Raw genomic sequence first — 19868 nt, forward strand, 5'->3', positions numbered from 1 at the left:
GCGCTCCATCCTTGGCTTCCTCTCCAAGATGGATTTCTGGCCCTTGATGCTTCATGATGATGATGACTTCATCTGCTTCAATCTCTGCCTTCAACCATCACTTCGCCACTCTAGCTACTCCCTGTGGTGGTTGAGCAGAATCAAAGACAAGCCATGCCTCCAAGGATCTTCCCTACTGGCCGAATCTTCTTTCTTCTTTTTGTGCATGAAGGATCCGAGATTACCTCACCAAATCTTACCATATTTGGTGATTCTCTCAGCCACAACATACTTTTTGTTTTCTTGCCATCATTGTGATGGACTTGTAGCTTGTCCTTCCCTTGCTTCGGTAGCTCCATATACATCTTGCTTTCATGGAAGTCATTGTTTCCTGTGTAATAACCGAAGAGAGAAGAAGAAAGAGATGAGAGAGAATGTGAAGTTGGAAATAAAAGCTATTAAGTGAAATGAAGCATGTAATGGATAGCTTTTACTCCCTTTGCTTTGAGTAGCGTATAGCATTAATCATAATGATTCCCATCAAATCAAAGTCAAGTTCTCTCTCATAGTTCCAAAGCTAGCATATTAATTTTGAAATCCATTCATAGCAAGCAATGGAATCCGTTGGAAAGCAAGAAGCCTTTATGCTTTCATTTAAACTTGGTTTCGGACCAGACTTGGAAACTTTCATCAAAGCAATGTTGGGCTTGGTAACATTAGGATTTAATTTGGCCCAAATAATAACATTTGCTTTCCTGATGAGTATTGGATTCGGATCATGCATGGAAACACAACTTTGGGCTTATATCAATAATGAGTAAAGCTGGCCCAAATAAACTCAACAAATAATTCAGCCTCATAGTGTGGAAAATATTTAACAAGGCTGAGATAAAATTATTCCAATGGGCTTGCATCATATTATTTAATTTTCGGCCCAAATAAAAACCTGCATTACAAAATTAATTTAATCAATATTAAATCCAAAATTAATTTTACAATTAATCATATTAATAATGTTTAGTCATCACAAATATTAATTTAGAGTTTTCCAAACTTATCAATTAAAAAATTGAGTAGAAAATGACCGTGGGATCAATTCAATAATTTAACGAGAATGTTCAAAATAATTTTAAATTGTTGCCTCCACTACAATGTGTATAGAACTATAGATCCGTCCTGCCACCATGCATGAGTGCAACCGACTCCGAAACACCACCTCTTTCACTACCTTCGTCGTCTTCATCTGAGTCATCTATGGAACCACCATTACCTTCCTCAATAGACGGTACATTCATATTAAGATTTACATCATTTACCGACTCCATGCTCATGCCACCACGAACATCTGAGGCATATATTGGGTGCACACCCCAATATTCTACTTCTTTGTCATCATCTTCCTCAATAGGCTGACTCAAAATAAGACGATTGTACAAGAACTTGAATGAAACCTTGAGTTGAATATTATTATTATTAGTGTTGGTGTTTTCTTCCATTACCTTGATCATGTCAATGCAGCATTGCCCGTCGTACCAAAAATAGTAATCGTTAAGCCATATATCCTCATCTGGCATCCAATGCCCATCATAACTGAAACTTGGGCCATTCCTCACTTCAACGCAATACGTATATGACACTGAAGTGGCGCTCACTTGGTAACTCCCATAGTATGCAGGAAAAACGACCCAAAAGATGAAACCCAACAAGCTATCACCTGGGGCAACATCAAGAGTGACGGCCCCGTTCTGTGGGTTTATATATCTGAACCATCCCGGGTCTGCACCTGACAACACATTTAACTTGGGATGATTGTGCTGCTTGCCTGACAGATAACGATACGGGTGCTTATCCTCCTTATCCAGCCATGCTGTTGTAGCACATGTCGGTGCTGCTGCTAGTGGTCGCTTTAGTCTTCCATAGGCATGTTCCATAATGCTCTTTTTTGCATTCTCTTCCAATTTGTAGCAATTGCTGAAATTGAAGGTTATATCCTCAAATTGCTGCTGCTGGATTGCCTCTTCAGCCACAGAATCCAAAGCAGATACAGATACAGTGTGTAAGGAGCGGCAGTCGCGAGCAATTACGCACACAACCGATGCTGGAAGCTCTGCTATGGACTCAAGACTCTCACAGTTGCTCACGTTCAGGTATTTCAGCTTCTGGGAACATATAGCAGATGGAGGAACTTGACACAGACTCTTGCAACCAGAGATACTCACTTCTCTAAGATTTGAAGCTTTTGATAAATCTGGGAGCTCCATTAGGCTTGACGAACCATCTAGATCCACTTTCCTTAGATTTACAAGAGTCTGAAATTAACAAATTAACTAATTAAAGCATGTGTATGGGTATCAAATGAAAAAGAATATTGTTTCCATACCTGTTCACCTTCCCAAAGCGTTTGCAATCCACTGTTGGGCATTATGATTTCAACAATTCTCTCAACACTTAAAGAAGGCGGCAAAGATTTCAAAGGAAACTCATCCCAATGAAAATACCTTAACTCGTTCGACATAGATCTAATACCCTCTGGAGCATACAACTTGTTTTTGGAATCGGCTGCATGAAATCTAACAAGCTTCAGTCCAGCCATTCTTTCAAATGTCTCAGGGTGCAAGCTCATCCGGTCAATTTCCGACATGTTTAATTCGATACTTTCAATAGCATCCGTTCCCTGCATAGTATATACGTATGTCAAAATGAAACATATATTATATCAAAGTTCCACCAAATAAATGTGAAAAAAGTAGAATCTGATAATCTTACGCTTACCTTATTGTCTTTCAATACTTTACAGATATCCTGAGGATCCCACAGTCTACTGCGTTTTCCTGGATCATTTAGAGATTCTTCGCGAACAATTTCACGGCCCATTTCTCGAATTAAGTCATGCATGGACACATAACCATTTGAAACGGAAATAAGAGCTTTATTATGAAGATTTGTCAACCCGATAGTTGTTGCGTATCCGCAGGAATCAAGAACAGATTGTATCAGCTCTTCTTCTGTATTTGTATAAAAGAAACATGCAAGATGCAAAAAGATGTTCCGATCATTACGATCCAGTTCATTATAACTCAATCGCAATATACTTTGGATTTTTTCATCAGGCATCTTTTCAAGTTTGAGCAGTTCACTTTCCCACTCTCGTTGAGTTTTTCCTTTAAGAAAGGAACCCAAGATTTTCAATGCTAAAGGGAGGCCTTTGCAATAGTTAAGCACTCTTTTGGACAACTCAACTTGTTCTGCTTCTATAGTGCAGTTTTGCTTGAAGGCATTCAGGCTGAAAAGCCGAAGAGAATCATCAGAATTCAATGTCTCAACTTCATGTATATGATCAGCATCCGCCTTAACAAGCACATGCTTGTCTCTTGTTGTCACTATGATTCTGCTACTTGCCCCAAACCATGTGTGTCCTCCACATAAATCTTCCATTTGGTCTGAATCATTGACATCATCAAGAACAACAAGAACCTTTGTTCGACTAAGTCTTTTCTTGGCAAAATTAGTTATCCCACCGGGCGTGACAAAGGGACTTGCATCTTCTTCCTTTAGCAGCTTGGAAAGAAGTTCTTTCTTCAAATGATCTATACCATATTTCTCAGCTCTTTCTCTTACATTGTTCAAAAAGCAAAATCCTTCAAATCCATCACACAATCTATTGAAAACTGCAGTCGCAAGAGTTGTCTTACCAACACCGCCCATGCCCCAAAGGCCAACAGTAACAGCTTCAGATTCCGTGCACAAAGATACTAGCTTTTCAATTGGTCCATGAATTCCAACAAGACCCTGCAAATCACCTTGGGGTGATTGGTTTAACCTTTGTAAGACACGTTTGACAATTTCACCAACAAGGTCAGCATCATCCCTGCATAATGTGTACGAGGCAAAATTATTAGTATTGTTGTTGTTGTTGTATTGTTTAGTTTAATAGTGTGAGAATGGATTTATCCCTTCCACTAAATCGCATTTATCAAAATATACCCTAATCTAATAGTGTTACAGAAGAAACAAAATAATCTATGAAAAAAAAGATTGCTGACCTGAAGCTTGATGACGGTGAATGGAATCCAGACAAATTGGCAGCTTCCTTGAGAGCATCTCTCCAGATTTGCACCCTGTCTGCAAACCTCACCTCATGATTAGCAAGGGCGTGGTGATAAATTTCCTTTTGGTGGCGCACCCATGATGGGTCTACATTATGGAAAATAGGTATTACAATTTGACCATTTTTTTCCCTGCATTCCATTATTTTGGCTAGTTCTTCCAAACACCATTTGGAAGAAGCATAATCCTGGGAGAATATGATCAAAGCAATTTCTGATTGTTCAATGGCTGCAAGTAGTGAGTGTGATATTTCAGTTCCTTCTCTGAGCATGTAATCCACGTATGTCTTGATGTGCTTGTCCTCTAAAGCCTTGTGCAGATGGCTGAGAAAACCACGGCGAGTGTCTGTGCCTCTGAAGCTGAGGAAGACATCATACTTAATAATCTCAGAAGAAGCATGCGCAGCCATATCCTCTTCCTTGCAAAAATTATCGAAGATCACACAAGTACCTGCTTCATCAATGAACATACATATAAATGACAGGACCCAGGTGAGACAAGAAACTAAAGAGAAATCGAATGAATATTGTAACGATAAAATTGTGTACAAGCTAATTAAGGAAGTTGGAGACAAATGATGAAGATCAGAACAGAGGCTGAGGCTGGAGGAGATTGTGGCAGCGTGAGTAGAGTGAAGGGTACACAATGGAGTCAACGCGTGGAAACTAATAAACACATAGTACGAGGTTGTTTGCACTTTCCACGAAAGCTCGCTTGTGATTACTGTGGTGGTCGGTCCAAAGAAAGCTTAAAAAAACACAGGAGTTTAAGTTAAAGTAATGTTTGTTTAGACTTTAGATACATTGCGTTACGCCCTTCAAAAGATTCTTACCGGAAACCGTGTCTTATCTTTGGTCGTGTCGGTCAAATATAAGAGTGACCACCTTCAAACGTGCAAAAGAACTTGCTAAGAAACTAGGCACGTTAATGAAATTGACAAAAGTAAAATCATGCTGATGTACTTGTTATACAAATAACAGTATCTTGTATGTTCACACTTCACAGTAACCAATACTCCCATTTTAACAATATCTTTTACTAGTAACCAATAGTCCTATTTTAACTTGTTGGATAATTGATCAAGTTTGTTTAAGATAAAGTTAAAATTGATTCATCATGCATCATTCTTCAGGAGCTTCATAAAATAAAATTGCAAACAGAAGGAAGAACATAATTAAGGTATAAGAGAATCGAAATAGAAGAAGAATGTAGAATCACAGAAAAGGGAGTATCAATGTGATAGTCCCCAAAGCAGTGAAGGATTGTATTATGTAAGTGTGTAAAAGCATATATTAGAAATAACAGAAACCATATTTGGCATTGGAGAGGCCAATTCTCTCCCTTAATTCTATTTATATCATCCTCTCACCTCATTCCTTTATTTTCTTCTTCACTCTCCTCCTATACATGAATTGAAAAGGAGTAATTTTCCCATTCTGCTCTTGATCATCCTTGCTGCTGAGCTGTGTAGCAGAAAGCTCCCTTGAAGAAAAGTATTCCATTTTAAAGTTCCTATTTGTGGAAGAAAGTGGTTCTTCCAGCTCTAGATCACCTTGGTTCTCATCAACTTGAGTTATCTCTGGTCTTCTCTTGGATTTAGTATCCGAGACATATATTGGATGGACACCACACTCTTTTATTCCTGTGGAATTAAGGGAGTAATGGAAATCAAATAATACCTTGTACTTATGAACATTATCTTCATCACTTACTTTGTCTTGTTTCGTTCTCCTCATCATATCAATGCAGCATTGCCTATCATACCACATATACACATTGTCAGATTCCTTATCAACTGCACGGTCATATATCACCCACGAACTCTGATCACGCACGCTTGGACCATCACTCGTTTCAATGAAGTAAGAACATTTCAAACTTTCCGAGCCTAAGCCTTTTTCCTCTCTAGGAGGAAGAACAGCACAGAAGATGAAACCTCGGAACATACTGATACTAGAAGCAAGTAGGACAAGTTCAACAGTCATGCAAGTTTCGGTTGTTCTATAGCTGAACCATCCTGGAACTTGGCTTCCTGGTAAGCAAACATGAACCCTGAGTTCATAATTATTATCAAAGTTTGCATAATAGTACTCATTCCTCTGTGCTGTTGGTAGCCATGCGTTTGCTGCTTGCTGTATTCTGACATAGGCGTTTGCCATAATGGCCTGGATTGTAGCCTGCTCCAACTTAACACAATTGGTAAATGCAAATGTTTTATATCCGAAATTCTCTTCTTTGATTGGTTCAGCCATGAAAACAGTATGTAATGATGTGCAGTTAACAGCAATTAACACCAAAATGGACAATGGAAGCTCTGGTATTGATTGAAGCTTCTCGCAATTACTCAAGTTGAGGTATTTCAGCCGTGACAGATGCTTAATGCTTTCGGGCAAGCTTCTCACACTGCTGTGACACATTGATAAGTCCTTCAATGATGAAAGCATGCTTATATTGTCTGGCAGCAGAGAAAGGTTGGAACAGTAATCCAGTTTTAGCCGTTCAAGCGGAGCTGATAACACCAATTTGTCTGTGCCGTGGTTAAGCTGTGTCAACGAGAACTCTCTGAGACCAATGCAGCTATGGAAGGAGAGTGTCTTAAGAGATTGATGATGAATGTTGTGCTGGAAACTTCTTAGTTCATTACAATCATTTAGAAAGAGATAACCCAGCTTTTGAGAAGACAAAACAGATTGGGGAACTTGCTGCAGACTCTTGCAGTTGGAAACATTTACTTCTTCAAGATTTGGGGCCTTGGAGAAATCTGGGAGCTCGACTAGGTGTGATGAATAATTAAGATCTACTAGCTTCAGATTTACAAGATTCTGCAGAAGAATTAAAATAAATTCATGAGCCCAATCTTTTTAAAACGATATACATGTGTTTAAACAAAAAAGGAAGTTGCACTGCATACCTGGACACCTTCCCAAAGCTTCTCCAACTGACTAGACGGCATTATAATTTCCACAAGATTTTCCGCACAAAAAGACAATGGTAAAGATTTCGAAGGGTAGTCTTCCCATTGAAAAAATCTCAGCTCATCTGACAAGGATTCAATACCATGAGGAGCACAGAGCCTATGCTCACCATCCCATGAATGAACATTTAAAAACTTGAGCTTGTACATTCTTGCAAATATCTGAGGATGCAAGCTTAGCATGTCAATTTTTGACATGTCTAATGTTATGCTTTCAATAGTTTCAGTTCCCTGCAGCATCAAGTCAAAGTATATTGGAATTACTACAAAACTAACTAATTAAAGCCATCTTTAGTTTATATTTGATAAAGGATATATACTATACTTACCGTGTCATATTTCAATACTTTATAGATATCAGTAGAATCCCATAATCTACTGCGCTTTCCTGGATCATTGGGAGACTCTTCACGAACTACTTCACGTCCCATTTCTCGAAGCAAGTCGTCACTTCACTGCTTAAAATGGAAATAAGAGCTTTGTCTTGAAGAGTTTTTAACACAATAGCTGTTGAATATCCGCACGCATCAAGAAGAAATGTGACCTGCTCTTCTGAAACTGTCTTGAAAAAACATGCAAGGTATAGAAAAATATTCCGATCATGACGATCTAGTTCGTTATAGCTCAATCTCAATATATTTTGAATTTCTACATGAGGCATTTTTTCAAGTTTAAGAAGCTGACTTTTCCACTCCTGCTTACTTTTTCCACAGAGAAAGAAACCCATAACTTTTAAGGCTAATGGAATTCCTTTCGCATAGTTAAGAACCCTCATGGATAGCTCAACTTGCTCTGTGTCCATGTAGTTTTGTTTCATGGCATTCAACTTAAAAAGCTCAAGAGACTCATCCTGATTTAATGCCTTAACCTCATGAATATGATCGGCTCTATTCAGCACATGTTTATCTCTAGTTGTCACCATGATTCTACTAGTTAGCCCAAACCAATCATGTCCTCCACATAAATCTTCCAGTTGCTTAGAATCACTCACATCATCAAGAACAAGAAGAACTTTTCTGCGACGGAGTCTTCTCTTGGCAAAATCAGTTATCCCAATAGGCATGATGAAAGAGACTACATCTTTTTCTACATCTTTAATGTCCAGCAGCTTAGATACAAGTTCTTTCTTCAAATGATTTATGCCATATTTCTGGACTTTTTCTCTTACATTGTCTAAAAAGCAGAGTCCTTCAAATTCATGACATACCCTATTGAAAACAACACTAGCAAGAGTTGTCTTTCCAATACCACCCATGCCCCAAAGTCCAATAATAACTACAGCTTTTCATTCCTTGCACAATAATGATTCTAGCTCTGTAATTGGTTCATACATTCCGACAAGTCCTTGTAAATCTCCTTGGCACTTTTCATTCAACCTTTGTAACACGCGTTTGACAATTTCGTCAATAAGAGCAGCATCACTCCTGTACCAAACAAGGTACAATCCAAATTGTTCTTAGTGAATGGGTTTCCCTTAAGTATCACAAAATGATATCCCATTTCTACCACAAGAACTAATATAGTCCATCTTATTTCTCCCTTTAGGGTTAGAAAAACTCTCTTCTTACATTGTCTAAGAACTCAATGAATTTTGGTAACTGATCAAGATCTTCTAAAATGAGAAAGTTGGTAAAGTAATAAAGTGAGAGCTAATCACTCTTAAATTAAGATAGTAAAGTGCACATTTCATGGAAGTTACAAAATTAATGGTGATTAACCCTTGACTTTACCACTTTACCAACTTCTTCACTTTAGAGGATCTAAATTCCTAATTAAAACCTGTTTGAATACTAACTTATGACAAAGTAAGGGCTTGTTTGGGTGAGCTTCTAAAAAAAATCTTTTTTCAAGTTATCTTTTTTTTAAAGAACTTGTAGAGAAGTAAAAGTAATTTTATGTTTAGATATCTTATGTAAAAAGGTCTTTTTATCTATCAATTATGTTTGGGTATAATAATATAAAAGTACTTTTTTGTTTATTTATTACATGAAAAACATCTTTTTTTTAAGGAAAAAAGATCTTTTAAAGAAAGGTGTAAATTATAGCTTCTCAACAAGATCTTTTTTTTATTTTACTAGTGCTTTTACTTTTACTTTTACTACTAGAAATTAGCCAAATACGTTAAAAAATAAAAAAAATCTTTTTTTATTGAAAAAAAAATCTTTTTTTAACAAAATAATGGCGCCCAAACATGCACTAAAAATCAGCAATTTAGCCTCTAAAATTCTAAAAGCATCAATTTAATTCCCGATCAACATATGCAGAATATAACTAATAGTTTTGAAATTTGAGGGATTAAAATAAAATACAGTTGCAATTGCATAGTGTAAAAGTAAAAGAACTTGCCCAAAGTTGGATGAATGCAGTCCAGACAAATTGGCAGCCTCGTTGAGAGCTTCTTTCCACATTAGCAACTGCGCCGCCGATGACGTTTTCCGATGGCCGGAAAGTACATCGACATAACTTCCCCTTTGATGTTGCACACAAGATGGATCTACATCATAAAATATAGGTAGTGCTGTTTGACCTTTCTCTTTCCTGCACTTCATTATTTTAACGAGTTCATCCAAGCACCACTTGGATGAAGCATAATCTTGGGAGAATATAATCAAGGAAATCTCTGATTCTTCAATGGCTGTAAGGAGTGAGTGTGATATTTGGGTTCCTTCTCTGAGCTTATAGTCTACATAGATCTCAATCTGTTTTTGGTTTAAAGCCTTAATCAGATGGCTGAGAAAACCACGTCTGGTATCTACGCCTCTGAAGCTAAGGAAGATATCATATTTGCTTTCAGAAGCAACGGACAGAGAAGACGACGAAGCCATTCTCTTGGATTTCGAGCATACAAATAGCTCTGAGGAGTAAACAAGTAGTCAACAACAATAATTGATGTAATTTCCATCAAACTTCTTCGGTAACACTGATGTCATGATGTGGTGGTGTCTTTGCTTTGTCAACTAGCACTAGAAAGTTCCCTTGACTTCGTATAATTATCTTTATAATTGATGGAATTGTTAAAATAAGCATGTGGATGACGTTGGTTTACCTTCTTCATATTGAAGGAACCTCTCTCCAAGACAATCAAAATAAATATAGGTTGAAATCAAAATTTTTTTATGTGTATAAATAGTAATAAGATACTAGACATTTTACATAGTAACAAAAGCAAATGCAATTCTATCTCTCTTTACTTTTAATATTTCTTTCTATATATATATATATATATATATATATATATATAAATTATTATTGAGCTAATTATTTTAATGCTAGGATCTTCTATTTATACATCTTTATTTTATATTTAATATATCTTTTATTTATTTTACAATACGTTATCAGCACGAGACTCTGATCAAATTTTTAGGAAGACTCAGGTAAAATTTTTTATTATGTCGAAGCTCTCTCATCTTGAATTCAATGCTCTTGATATATTTGGAAACAATTATTTATCATGGATATTAGATGCTGAAATCCATCTTGATTCAATGAATCTTGGAGATACCATTAAGGCTGAAAATAATGCATCCTAGAAGAATAAAGCCAAAGTCATGATTTTTCTTCGTCGTCATCTTGACGAAGGATTGAAAAATGAATATCTCACATTAAAAGATCCTGCAGATCTTTGGAAAGACCTTGAAGAAAGGTACAATCATCAGAAAACGGTAATACTTCCTCAAGCTCGATATGAATGGACGTACTTGCGTCTACAAGATTTTAAATCCATAAATGAATATAATTCTGCAATGTTTCGAATCACCTCACGAATGAAATTATGTGGTAAAAGATAACTGATCATGATATGTTGGAGAAAACTTTCTCAACCTTCCATGTCTCGAATGTGCTCCTGCAGTAGCAGTATCAAGAAAAAGGATTTAAAAAATATTCTGAGTTAATTTCTTGCCTTCTTGTTGCTGAACGCAACAATGAGTTGCTCTTAAAAAATCATGAAGTGCACCCAGCTGGCGCCACCCCAATTCCTGAAGTAAATGCGGCAAATTACCCCAGAAGAGGTAAATGGCAAGGTTTTAATAATAAGAAAAATTATAGAAGGAAAAGGAATTATATTCAAAAAAGATGATCTCACCAGAAGTGGGATAAAGAAAGAAATATCGGGCAGAATAAATCAACAGAGGATAAGTGTTTCCGTTGTGGTGGAAAGGGCCATTGGTCACGTACCTGTCGTACCCCAAGGCACCTAGTCGATTTTTACCAGACATCTTTGAAAAAGGACGACAAGGAAAAAGAGTCGAATTTTGTTTCAAATGATGCTGAAAATTCCACCACTCATTATGATGTATCTGATTTCTTTGAGGATCCTGAAGAAAATATTGGTCATTTGGTCAATGATGGAATAGTTTAATATGTGAGATTGTTAAGTATTCATGTAAATAAATAATGTAAGGAACTTATTGTTAAGTTTTATTTTCTATGTATTTAAGTTTCAAATATGATGTATATAAATAATGAAATATTAATGTTTATGAATTTTGAAATCATTAAATATGTCATGTTTTAAAATAAAATTTTAGTATATGACATTATTTTTATGTGCAGTATTTCTTAGAAAAATAATTCCGATCAAGAATTCAATTTAATTGTGCATACTACTCATTTTATTATTATTTGTCTTTAAAGAAAATGGCAAGAATATGTAATGAAGATGTATACCTTGCGGATAGTGCAAGTTCGCACACTATTCTCAAAAGTGATATATATTTTACCCATCTGGTGCCAAAAGAAGAATGTGTTAATACTATTATTGGCTCAGGCAATGTGATTGAAGGCTTCAGAAGAGCTATAATTTTGTTTCTTGGAGGAACAAAATTCATAATAAATAATGCACTATTATCTACCAAGTCTTGAAGAAACTTGTTGAGCTTTAAAGATATTCGCCGAAATGGATATCATATTGAGACTATGAATGAGGGAAGTCATGAGTACTTATGTATCACAACTCATGATTCAAATAAAAAGGTTATATTAGAAAAGTTACCCTCACTTTCATCTGGGTTGTATTATACCAAGATTCGTGCAATTAAATCACATGCCACTGTAAACCAGAAGTTTACTAGCCCAAATAAATTTATAACTTGGCACGACCGATTGGGTCATCTGGGAACAACCATGATGAGGAGAATTATTGAAAACTCCCATAGACATTCACTAAAGAACCAGAAGATTCTTAAAACTAGTGAATTTTTGTTGTGCTGCATGTTCTCAGGGAAAGTTAATTTTAAGACCATCACCAGTAAAGATTGGATTTGAGTCCTCTGAATTTCTAGAAAGGATTCAAGGTGATATATGTGGACCTATTCATCCATCATGTAGATCTTTTAGATATTTTATGGTCCTAATAGACGAATCTACGAGATGGTCACATGTGTGCTTATTGTCCTCTCGCAACCTGACGTTTGCGAGATTACTGGCTCAAATTATTCAATTAAAAGCACAATTTCCAGAAAATCCAATCAAAGCAATTCGTCTTGATAATGCTGGTGAATTTACTTCCCAAGCTTTTGATGTTTATTGTATGGCTAATGGAATAAGTGTTGAACATCCAGTAGCTTATGTTCACACACAAAATGGGTTAGCAGAATCGCTTATTAAACGCCTCCAATTAATTGCTAGACCTTTGCTTATGAGAACAAATCTCCCAACCTCGGTTTGGGGGTGGTGCGCGAAATTGTGAACAATACTTTTCACAACTCTCATAATCCCTGGTCATGAACTCCAAAAACGTGGTAGTTCAATACCATGGCATTACACAACTTCGCACAACTAACCAGCAAGTGCACTGGGTCGTCCAAGTAATACCTTACGTGAGTAAGGGTCGATCCCACGGAGATTGTTAGCATTGAAGCAAGCTATGGTCATCTTGTAAATCTTAGTCAGGCAGACTCAAATGGATATGATGATGAACGAAAATAACATAAAAGATAAAGATAGTGATACTTATGTATATCATTGGTGTAAGAGCTTCAGACAAGCGTATGAAGATGCCTTCCCTTCCGTCTCTCTGCTTTCCTACTGCCTTCATCCAATGCTTCTTACTCCTTTCCATGGCAAGCTCGTGTAGGGTTTCACTGTTGTCAGCAGCTACCTCCCATCCTCTCAGTGAAAATACGTCCCTGATGCTCTGTCACAGCATAGGCTAATCATCTGTCGGTTCTCGTTCAGGCCGGAATAATATCCATTGATACTTTTGCGTCTGTCACTAACGCCCTAGCCTGCTAGGAGTTTGAAGCACGTCACAGTCATTCAGTCATTGAATCCTACTCAGAATACCACAGACAAGGTTAGACCTTCCGGATTCTCTTGAATGCTGCCATCAGTTCTCGCCTATACCACGAAGACTCTGATCTCACGGAATGGTTGGCTCGTTTGTCAGGCGAGCACTCGGTTGTCAGGCGATCAACCATGCATCGTGCAATCAGGAATCCAAGAGATATTCACTAAGCCTCAGATGCTTGTAGAACAAGAATGGTTGTCAGTCACCTTGTTCATGGGTGAGAATGGTGATGGGCGTCAATCATCACCTTCATCAAGTTGAAGAACAAGTGATATCTTGGACAAAGAACAAGCAAAATTAAATAGAAGAACAATAGTAATTGCATTAATACTCGAGGTACAGCAGAGCTCCACACCTTAATCTATGGTGTGTAGAAACTCCACCGTTGAAAATACATAAGAACAAGGTCTAGGCATGGCCGAATGGCCAGCCTCCCAAAGTGATCAACAGATCTCTAGAAAAAGGTTCCAAAGATCCGAAGATTCTTAATACAATAGTAAAAGGTCCTACTTATAGAGAAACTAGTAACCTAAGGTGTACAGAAATGAGTAAATGACATAAAAATCCACTTCCGAGCCCACTTGGTGTGTGCTTGGGCTGAGCAATGAAGCATTTTCGTGTAGAGACTCTTCTTGGAGTTAAACGCCAGCTTTAGTGCCAGTTTGGGCGTTTAACTCCCAATTAGGTGCCAGTTCCGGCGTTTAACGCTGGAATTTCTTGAGGTGACTTTGAACGCCGGTTTGGGCCATCAAATCTTGGGCAAAGTATGGACTATTATATATTGCTGGAAAGCCCAGGATGTCTACTTTCCAACGCCGTTGAGAGCGCGCCAATTGGGCTTCTGTAGCTCCAGAAAATCCACTTCGAGTGCAGGGAGGTCAGAATCCAACAGCATCTGCAGTCCTTTTGAGTCTCTGGATCAGATTTTTGCTCAGATCCCTCAATTTCAGCCAGAAAATACCTGAAATCACAGAAAAACACACAAACTCATAGTAAAGTCCAGAAAAGTGAATTTTAACTAAAAACTAATAAAAATATACCAAAAACTAACTAGATCATACTAAAAACATACTAAAAACAATGCCAAAAAGCATACAAATTATCCGCTCATCACAACACCAAACTTAAATTGTTGCTTGTCCTCAAGCAACTGAAGATCAAATAAGATAAAAAGAAGAGAATATGCAATGAACTCCAAAAACATCTATGAAGATCAGTATTAATTAGATGAGCGGGGCTTTTAGCTTTTTATCTCTGAATAGTTTTGGCATCTCACTCTATCCCTTGTAATTCAGAATGATTGGCTTCTTTAGGAACTTAGAATCCAGATAGTGTTAATGATTCTCCTAGTAAAGTATGATGATTCTTGAACATAGCTTTTTATTGAGTCTTGGCTGTGGCCCAAAGCACTCTGCCTTCCAGTATTACCACCGGATACATACATGCCACAGACACATAATTGGGTGAACCTTTTCAGATTGTGACTCAGCTTTGCTAAAGTCCCCAATTAGAGGTGTCCAGGGTTCTTAAGCACACTCTTATTGCCTTGGATCACAACTTTATTTCTTTCTTTTTCTTTTTTCTCTTTTTTTTTTCTTTCTTTTTTTTTCGCTTGCTTTCTCTCTTTTTTTTTTGTATTCACTGCTTTTTCTTGCTTCAAGAATCATTTTTATGATTTTTCAGATCCTCAGTAACATGTCTCCTTTTTCATCATTCTTTCAAGAGCCAACATTCATGAACCACAAATTCAAAAGACATATGCACTGTTCAAGCATACATTCAGAGAACAAAAGTGTTGCCACCACATCAAATTAATTAAACTATTATAAAATTCAGAATTCATGCAATTCTTTCCTTTTCAATTAAGCACGTTTTTATTCAAGAAAGGTGATGGATTCATAGGACATTCATAACTTTAAGGCATAGACACTAAGACACTAATGATCACAAGACACAAACATGGATAAACATAAGCATAAAATTCGAAAAACAGAAGAATAAAGAACAAGGAAATCAAAGAACGGGTCCACCTTAGTGATGGCGGCTCTTTCTTCCTCTTGAAGATCCTATGGAGTGCTTGAGCTCCTCAATGTCTCTTCCTTGTCTTTGTTGCTCCTCCCTCATGATTCTTTGGTCTTCTCTAATTTCATGAAGGATGATGGAGTGTTCTTGATGCTCCACCCTTAGTTGTCCCATGTTGGAACTCAACTCTCCTAGGGAGGTGTTTAGTTGCTCCCAATAATTTTGTAGAGGAAAGTGCATCCCTTGAGGCATCTCAGGGATCTCATGATGAGAGGGGTCTCTTGTGTACTCCATCATTTTCTTGGTGATGGGCTTGTCCTCATCAATGGGGGTATCTCCTTCTATGTCAACTCCAACTGAATAACAGAGGTGACATATGAGATGAGGAAAGGCTAACTTTGCTAAGGTAGAGGACTTATCCGCCACCTTGTAGAGTTCTTGGGCTATAACCTCATGAACCTCTATTTCTTCTCCAATCATGATGCTATGAATCATGATGGCCCGGTCTAGAGTAACTTCGGACCGGTTGCTAGTGGGAATGATTGAGCGTTGTATGAACTCTAACCATCCTCTAGCCACGGGCTTGAGGTCATGCCTTCTCAATTGAACCGGCTTTCCTCTTGAATCTTGCTTCCATTGTGCGCCCTCTTCACATATGGTTGTGAGGACTTGGTCCAACCTTTGATCAAAGTTGACCCTTCTTGTATAAGGATGCTCATCTCCTTGCATCATAGGCAAGTTGAACGCCACCCTCACACTCTCCGGACTAAAATCCAAGTATTTCCCCCGAACCATAGTGAGATAATTCTTTGGATTCGGGTTCACACTTTGGTCATGGTTCTTTGTGATCCATGCATTGGCATAGAACTCTTGAACCATCAAGATTCCGACTTGTTGAATGGGGTTGGTGAGTACTTCCCAACCTCTTCTTCGGATCTCATGGCGGATCTCCGGATATTCACCCTTTTTGAGTGAAAAGGGGACTTCGGGGATCACCTTCTTCAAGGCCACAACTTCATAGAAGTGGTCTTGATGCACCCTTTAGAGGAATCTATTCATCTCCCATGACTCGGAGGTGGAAGCTTTTGCCTTCCCTTTCCTCTTTCTAGAGGTTTCTCCGGCCTTGGATGCCATAATGGTTATGAAAAAGCAACGCTTTTACCACACCAAACTTAAAATGTTTGCTCGTCCTCGAGCAAAAGAAGAAAGAAGAGAGTAGAAGAAGAAGAAATTGAGAAGAGGGAGAGGGTGGTGTGTTCGGCCAAAGAGGGTGAGAAGTGGTGTTTAGGTTGTGTGAAAATGAAGGGGTGAAGAAGGGTATATATAGGAGAGAGGGGGGTAATGGTTCGGCCATTATGGGTGGGTTTGGGAGGGAAAGTGGTTTGAATTTGAAGGGTGAGGTTGGTGGGGATTTATGAAGGATGGATGTGAGTGGTGAAGAGAAAGATGGGATTTGATAGGTGAAGGGTTTTTGGGGAAGAGGTGTTGAGGTGATTGGTGAATGGGGGAAGAAGAGAGAGAGTGGTGGTGGGGTCCTGTGGGGTCCACAGATCCTGTGGTGTCAAGGAAAAGTCATCCCTGCACCAAATGGCATCAAAATTCACGTTTTGAGCCATTTCTGGCGTTAAACGCCGGGCTGGTGCCCATTCCTGGCGTTTAACGCCAGGTTGTTGCCCTTTACTGGCATTTAACGCCAGTCTGGTGCCCCTTTCTGGCGTTAAACGCCCAGAATGGTGCCAGACTGGGCGTTAAACGCCCAACAGCTAGCATTACTGGCGTTTGAACGCCAGCTTCTTCTCCTCCAGGGTGTGCTGTTTTTCTTCCTATTTTTCATTCTGTTTTTGCTTTTTTCATTGTTTTTGTGACTTCTTATGATCATCAACCTACAAAAAAGATAAAATAACAAAAGAAAATAGTTAACTAAAAAACATTAGGTTGCCTCCCAACAAGCGCTTCTTTAATGTCATTAGCTTGACAGAGGACTCTCATGGAGCCTCAGAAATACTCAGAGTCATGTTGGAACCTCCCAACACCAAACTTAGAGTTTGAATGTGGGGGTTCAACACCAAACTTAGAGTTTGGTTGTGGCCTCCCAACACCAAACTTAGAGTTTGACTGTGGGGGCTCTGCTTGGCTCTGTTTTGAGAGAAGCTCTTCATGCTTCTTCTCCATGATGATAGAGGGATGTCCTTGGGCTTTAAACACCAAGGATTCTTCATTCACTTGAATGATCAACTCTCCTCTATCAACATCAATCACAGCCTTTGCTGTGGCTAGGAAGGGTCTGCCAAGGATGATGGATTCATCCATGCACTTCCCAGTCTCTAGGACTATGAAGTCAGTAGGGATGTAATGGTCTTCAACTTTTACCAGAACATCCTCTACAAGTCCATAGGCTTGTTTTCTTGAATTGTCTGCCATCTCTAATGAGATTCTTGCAGCTTGCACCTCAAAGATCCCTAATTTCTCCATTACAGAGAGGGGCATGAGGTTTACACTTGACCCTAAGTCACACAAGGCCTTCTTGAAGGTCATGGTGCCTATGGTACAAGGTATAGAAAACTTCCCAGGATCCTGCCTCTTTTGAGGCAGTTTCTGCCTAGACAAGTTATCCAGTTCTTTGGTGAGCAAGGGAAGTTCATCCTCCCAAGTCTCATTTCCAAATAACTTGTCATTTAGCTTTATGATTGCTCCAAGGTATTTAGCAACTTGCTCTTCAGTGACATACTCATCCTCTTCAGAGGAAGAATACTCATCAGAGCTCATGAATGGCAGAAGTAAGTTCAATGGAATCTCTATGGTCTCATTTTGAGCCTCAGATTCCCATTGTTCCTCATTGAGGAACTCAGAGGAGATTGGTGCACGCCCATTGGGGTCTTTCTCAGTGGCGTCCACCTCCTCTCTTTCCTCTCCATATTCGGCCATGGTTATGGCTTTGCACTCTCCTTTTGGATTTTCTTCTGTATTACTTGGGAGAGTACTAGGAGGGAGTTCAGTAATTTTCTTGCTCAGCTGTCCCACTTGTCCTTCCAAATTTCTGATGGAGGACCTTGTTTCATTCATGAAACTTTGAGTGGTTTTGATTAGATCAGAGACCATTGTTGCTAAGTCAGAGGTATTCTGCTTAGAACTCTCTGTCTGTTGCTGAGAAGATGATGGAAAAGGCTTGTTATTGCCAAGCCTATTTCTTCCACCATTATTGTTATTGAAACCTTGTTGAGGTCTCTCTTGATTCTTCCATGAGAAATTTGGGTGATTTCTCCATGAAGAATTATAGGTGTTTCCATAGGGTTCTCCGAGGTAATTCACCTCTTCCATGGAAGGGTTCTCAGGATCATAAGCTTCTTCCTCAGATGAAGCTTCCTTAGTACTGCCAGGTGCATTTTGCATTCCAGACAGACTTTGAGAAATCAAATTGACTTGTTGAGTCAATATCTTATTCTGAGCCAGTATGGCATTCAGAGTGTCAATCTCAAGAACTCCTTTCTTCTGATTAGTCCCATTGTTCACAGGATTCCTTTCAGAAGTGTACATGAATTGGTTATTTGCAACCATTTCAATTAGCTCTTGAGCCTCTGTGGGCGTCTTCTTCAGATGAAGAGATCCTCCAGCAGAGCTATCCAAAGACATCTTGGATAGTTCAGATAGACCATCATAGAAGATACCTATAATGCTCCATTCAGAAAGCATGTCTGAGGGACATCTTCTGATTAATTGTTTGTATCTTTCCCAAGCTTCATAGAGGGATTCTCCATCCTTCTGTCTGAAGGTTTGGACTTCCACTCTAAGCTTACTCCATCTTTGAGGTGGAAAGAACTTTGCCAAGAAGGCATTGACTAGCTTTTCCCAAGAGTCCAGGCTTTCTTTAGGTTGAGAATCCAACCATATTCTAGCTCTGTCTCTTACAGCAAAAGGGAATAGCATCAGTCTATAGACCTCAGGGTCTACCCCATTAGTCTTGACTGTGTCACAGATTTGCAAGAATTCAGCTAAAAACTGATGAGGATCTTCCATTGGAAGTCCATGGAACTTGCAATTCTGTTGCATTAGAGAAACTAATTGAGGCTTAAGCTCAAAGTTGTTTGCTCCAATGGCAGGGATAGAGATGCTTCTCCCATAGAAATCAGGAGTAGGTGCAGTGAAGTCACCCAGCACCTTCCTTGCATTGTTGGCATTGTTGTTGTTTTCGGCTGCCATGGGTTCTTCTTCCTTGAAGAATTCGGTCAGGTCCTCTAAAGAGAGTTGTGCTTTGGCTTCTCTTAGCTTTCGCTTCAAGGTTCTCTCAGGTTCAGGGTCAGCTTCAACAAGAATGCCTTTGTCTCTGCTTCTGCTCATATGAAAGAGAAGAGAAAAAGAAAATGTGGAATCCTCTATGTCACAGTATAGAGATTCCTTGAAGTGTCAGAGGAAAAGAGAAATAGAAAGAAGAAGGAGAAGAAGAATTCGAACTTTAATTAGATAAGGTTCGAATTGTGCATTAAGAAGGAGTGGTAC

The 19868-nt window shown here is 38.6% G+C and overlaps 4 protein-coding genes and 1 non-coding gene across 7 annotated transcripts; 1 reads left to right on the forward strand and 4 right to left on the reverse strand.

The window, feature by feature from the left end:
- Positions 1-965: 965 nt before the first annotated feature.
- On the reverse strand, positions 966-5605 carry LOC130943782 (disease resistance protein RPV1-like). 2 transcript variants are annotated; one of them, XM_057871801.1, is made up of 6 exons: positions 4919-5040; positions 4635-4833; positions 4023-4536; positions 2752-3847; positions 2360-2653; positions 966-2288 (listed from the first exon to the last, which is right to left on the reverse strand). In XM_057871801.1, exons 3-6 carry the CDS (start codon positions 4493-4495, stop codon positions 1143-1145), a joined length of 3009 nt encoding a protein of 1002 aa, XP_057727784.1. In that variant the 5' UTR covers positions 4496-4536; positions 4635-4833; positions 4919-5040; the 3' UTR covers positions 966-1142. The 2 variants fall into 2 exon arrangements, with proteins under 2 accessions (XP_057727784.1, XP_057727785.1); XM_057871802.1 differs by lacking the exons at positions 4635-4833; positions 4919-5040 and adding an exon at positions 5456-5605.
- Positions 5457-7691, reverse strand: LOC130943783 (disease resistance protein RML1B-like). Of its 2 annotated transcripts, XM_057871804.1 has the most exons (4): positions 7390-7691; positions 6998-7291; positions 5799-6908; positions 5526-5728 (listed from the first exon to the last, which is right to left on the reverse strand). In XM_057871804.1, exons 1-4 carry the CDS (start codon positions 7489-7491, stop codon positions 5723-5725), a joined length of 1512 nt encoding a protein of 503 aa, XP_057727787.1. In that variant the 5' UTR covers positions 7492-7691; the 3' UTR covers positions 5526-5722. The 2 variants fall into 2 exon arrangements, with proteins under 2 accessions (XP_057727786.1, XP_057727787.1); XM_057871803.1 differs by having other exon boundaries at positions 5457-6908.
- Positions 7588-8315, reverse strand: LOC130945622 (disease resistance protein Roq1-like). The gene is made up of 2 exons (XM_057874327.1): positions 7763-8315; positions 7588-7622 (listed from the first exon to the last, which is right to left on the reverse strand). The coding sequence occupies exons 1-2, from the start codon at positions 8313-8315 to the stop codon at positions 7588-7590; spliced, it is 588 nt and encodes a 195-aa protein (XP_057730310.1).
- On the reverse strand, positions 8124-9998 carry LOC130943784 (putative disease resistance protein At4g11170). The gene is made up of 2 exons (XM_057871805.1): positions 9407-9998; positions 8124-8484 (listed from the first exon to the last, which is right to left on the reverse strand). Exons 1-2 carry the CDS (start codon positions 9883-9885, stop codon positions 8346-8348), a joined length of 618 nt encoding a protein of 205 aa, XP_057727788.1. The 5' UTR covers positions 9886-9998; the 3' UTR covers positions 8124-8345.
- Positions 9999-19058: 9060 nt separating this feature from the next.
- LOC130947108 (small nucleolar RNA R71) lies at positions 19059-19166 on the forward strand. Its single transcript, XR_009072518.1, has one exon. It is a non-coding gene; the product is annotated as a small nucleolar RNA R71 (small nucleolar RNA).
- The last annotated feature ends 702 nt before the right edge of the window (positions 19167-19868 follow it).

Source organism: Arachis stenosperma, chromosome 8 (genome assembly GCF_014773155.1).
Source record: "Arachis stenosperma cultivar V10309 chromosome 8, arast.V10309.gnm1.PFL2, whole genome shotgun sequence".
Taxonomy (NCBI): Eukaryota; Viridiplantae; Streptophyta; class Magnoliopsida; order Fabales; family Fabaceae; genus Arachis; species Arachis stenosperma.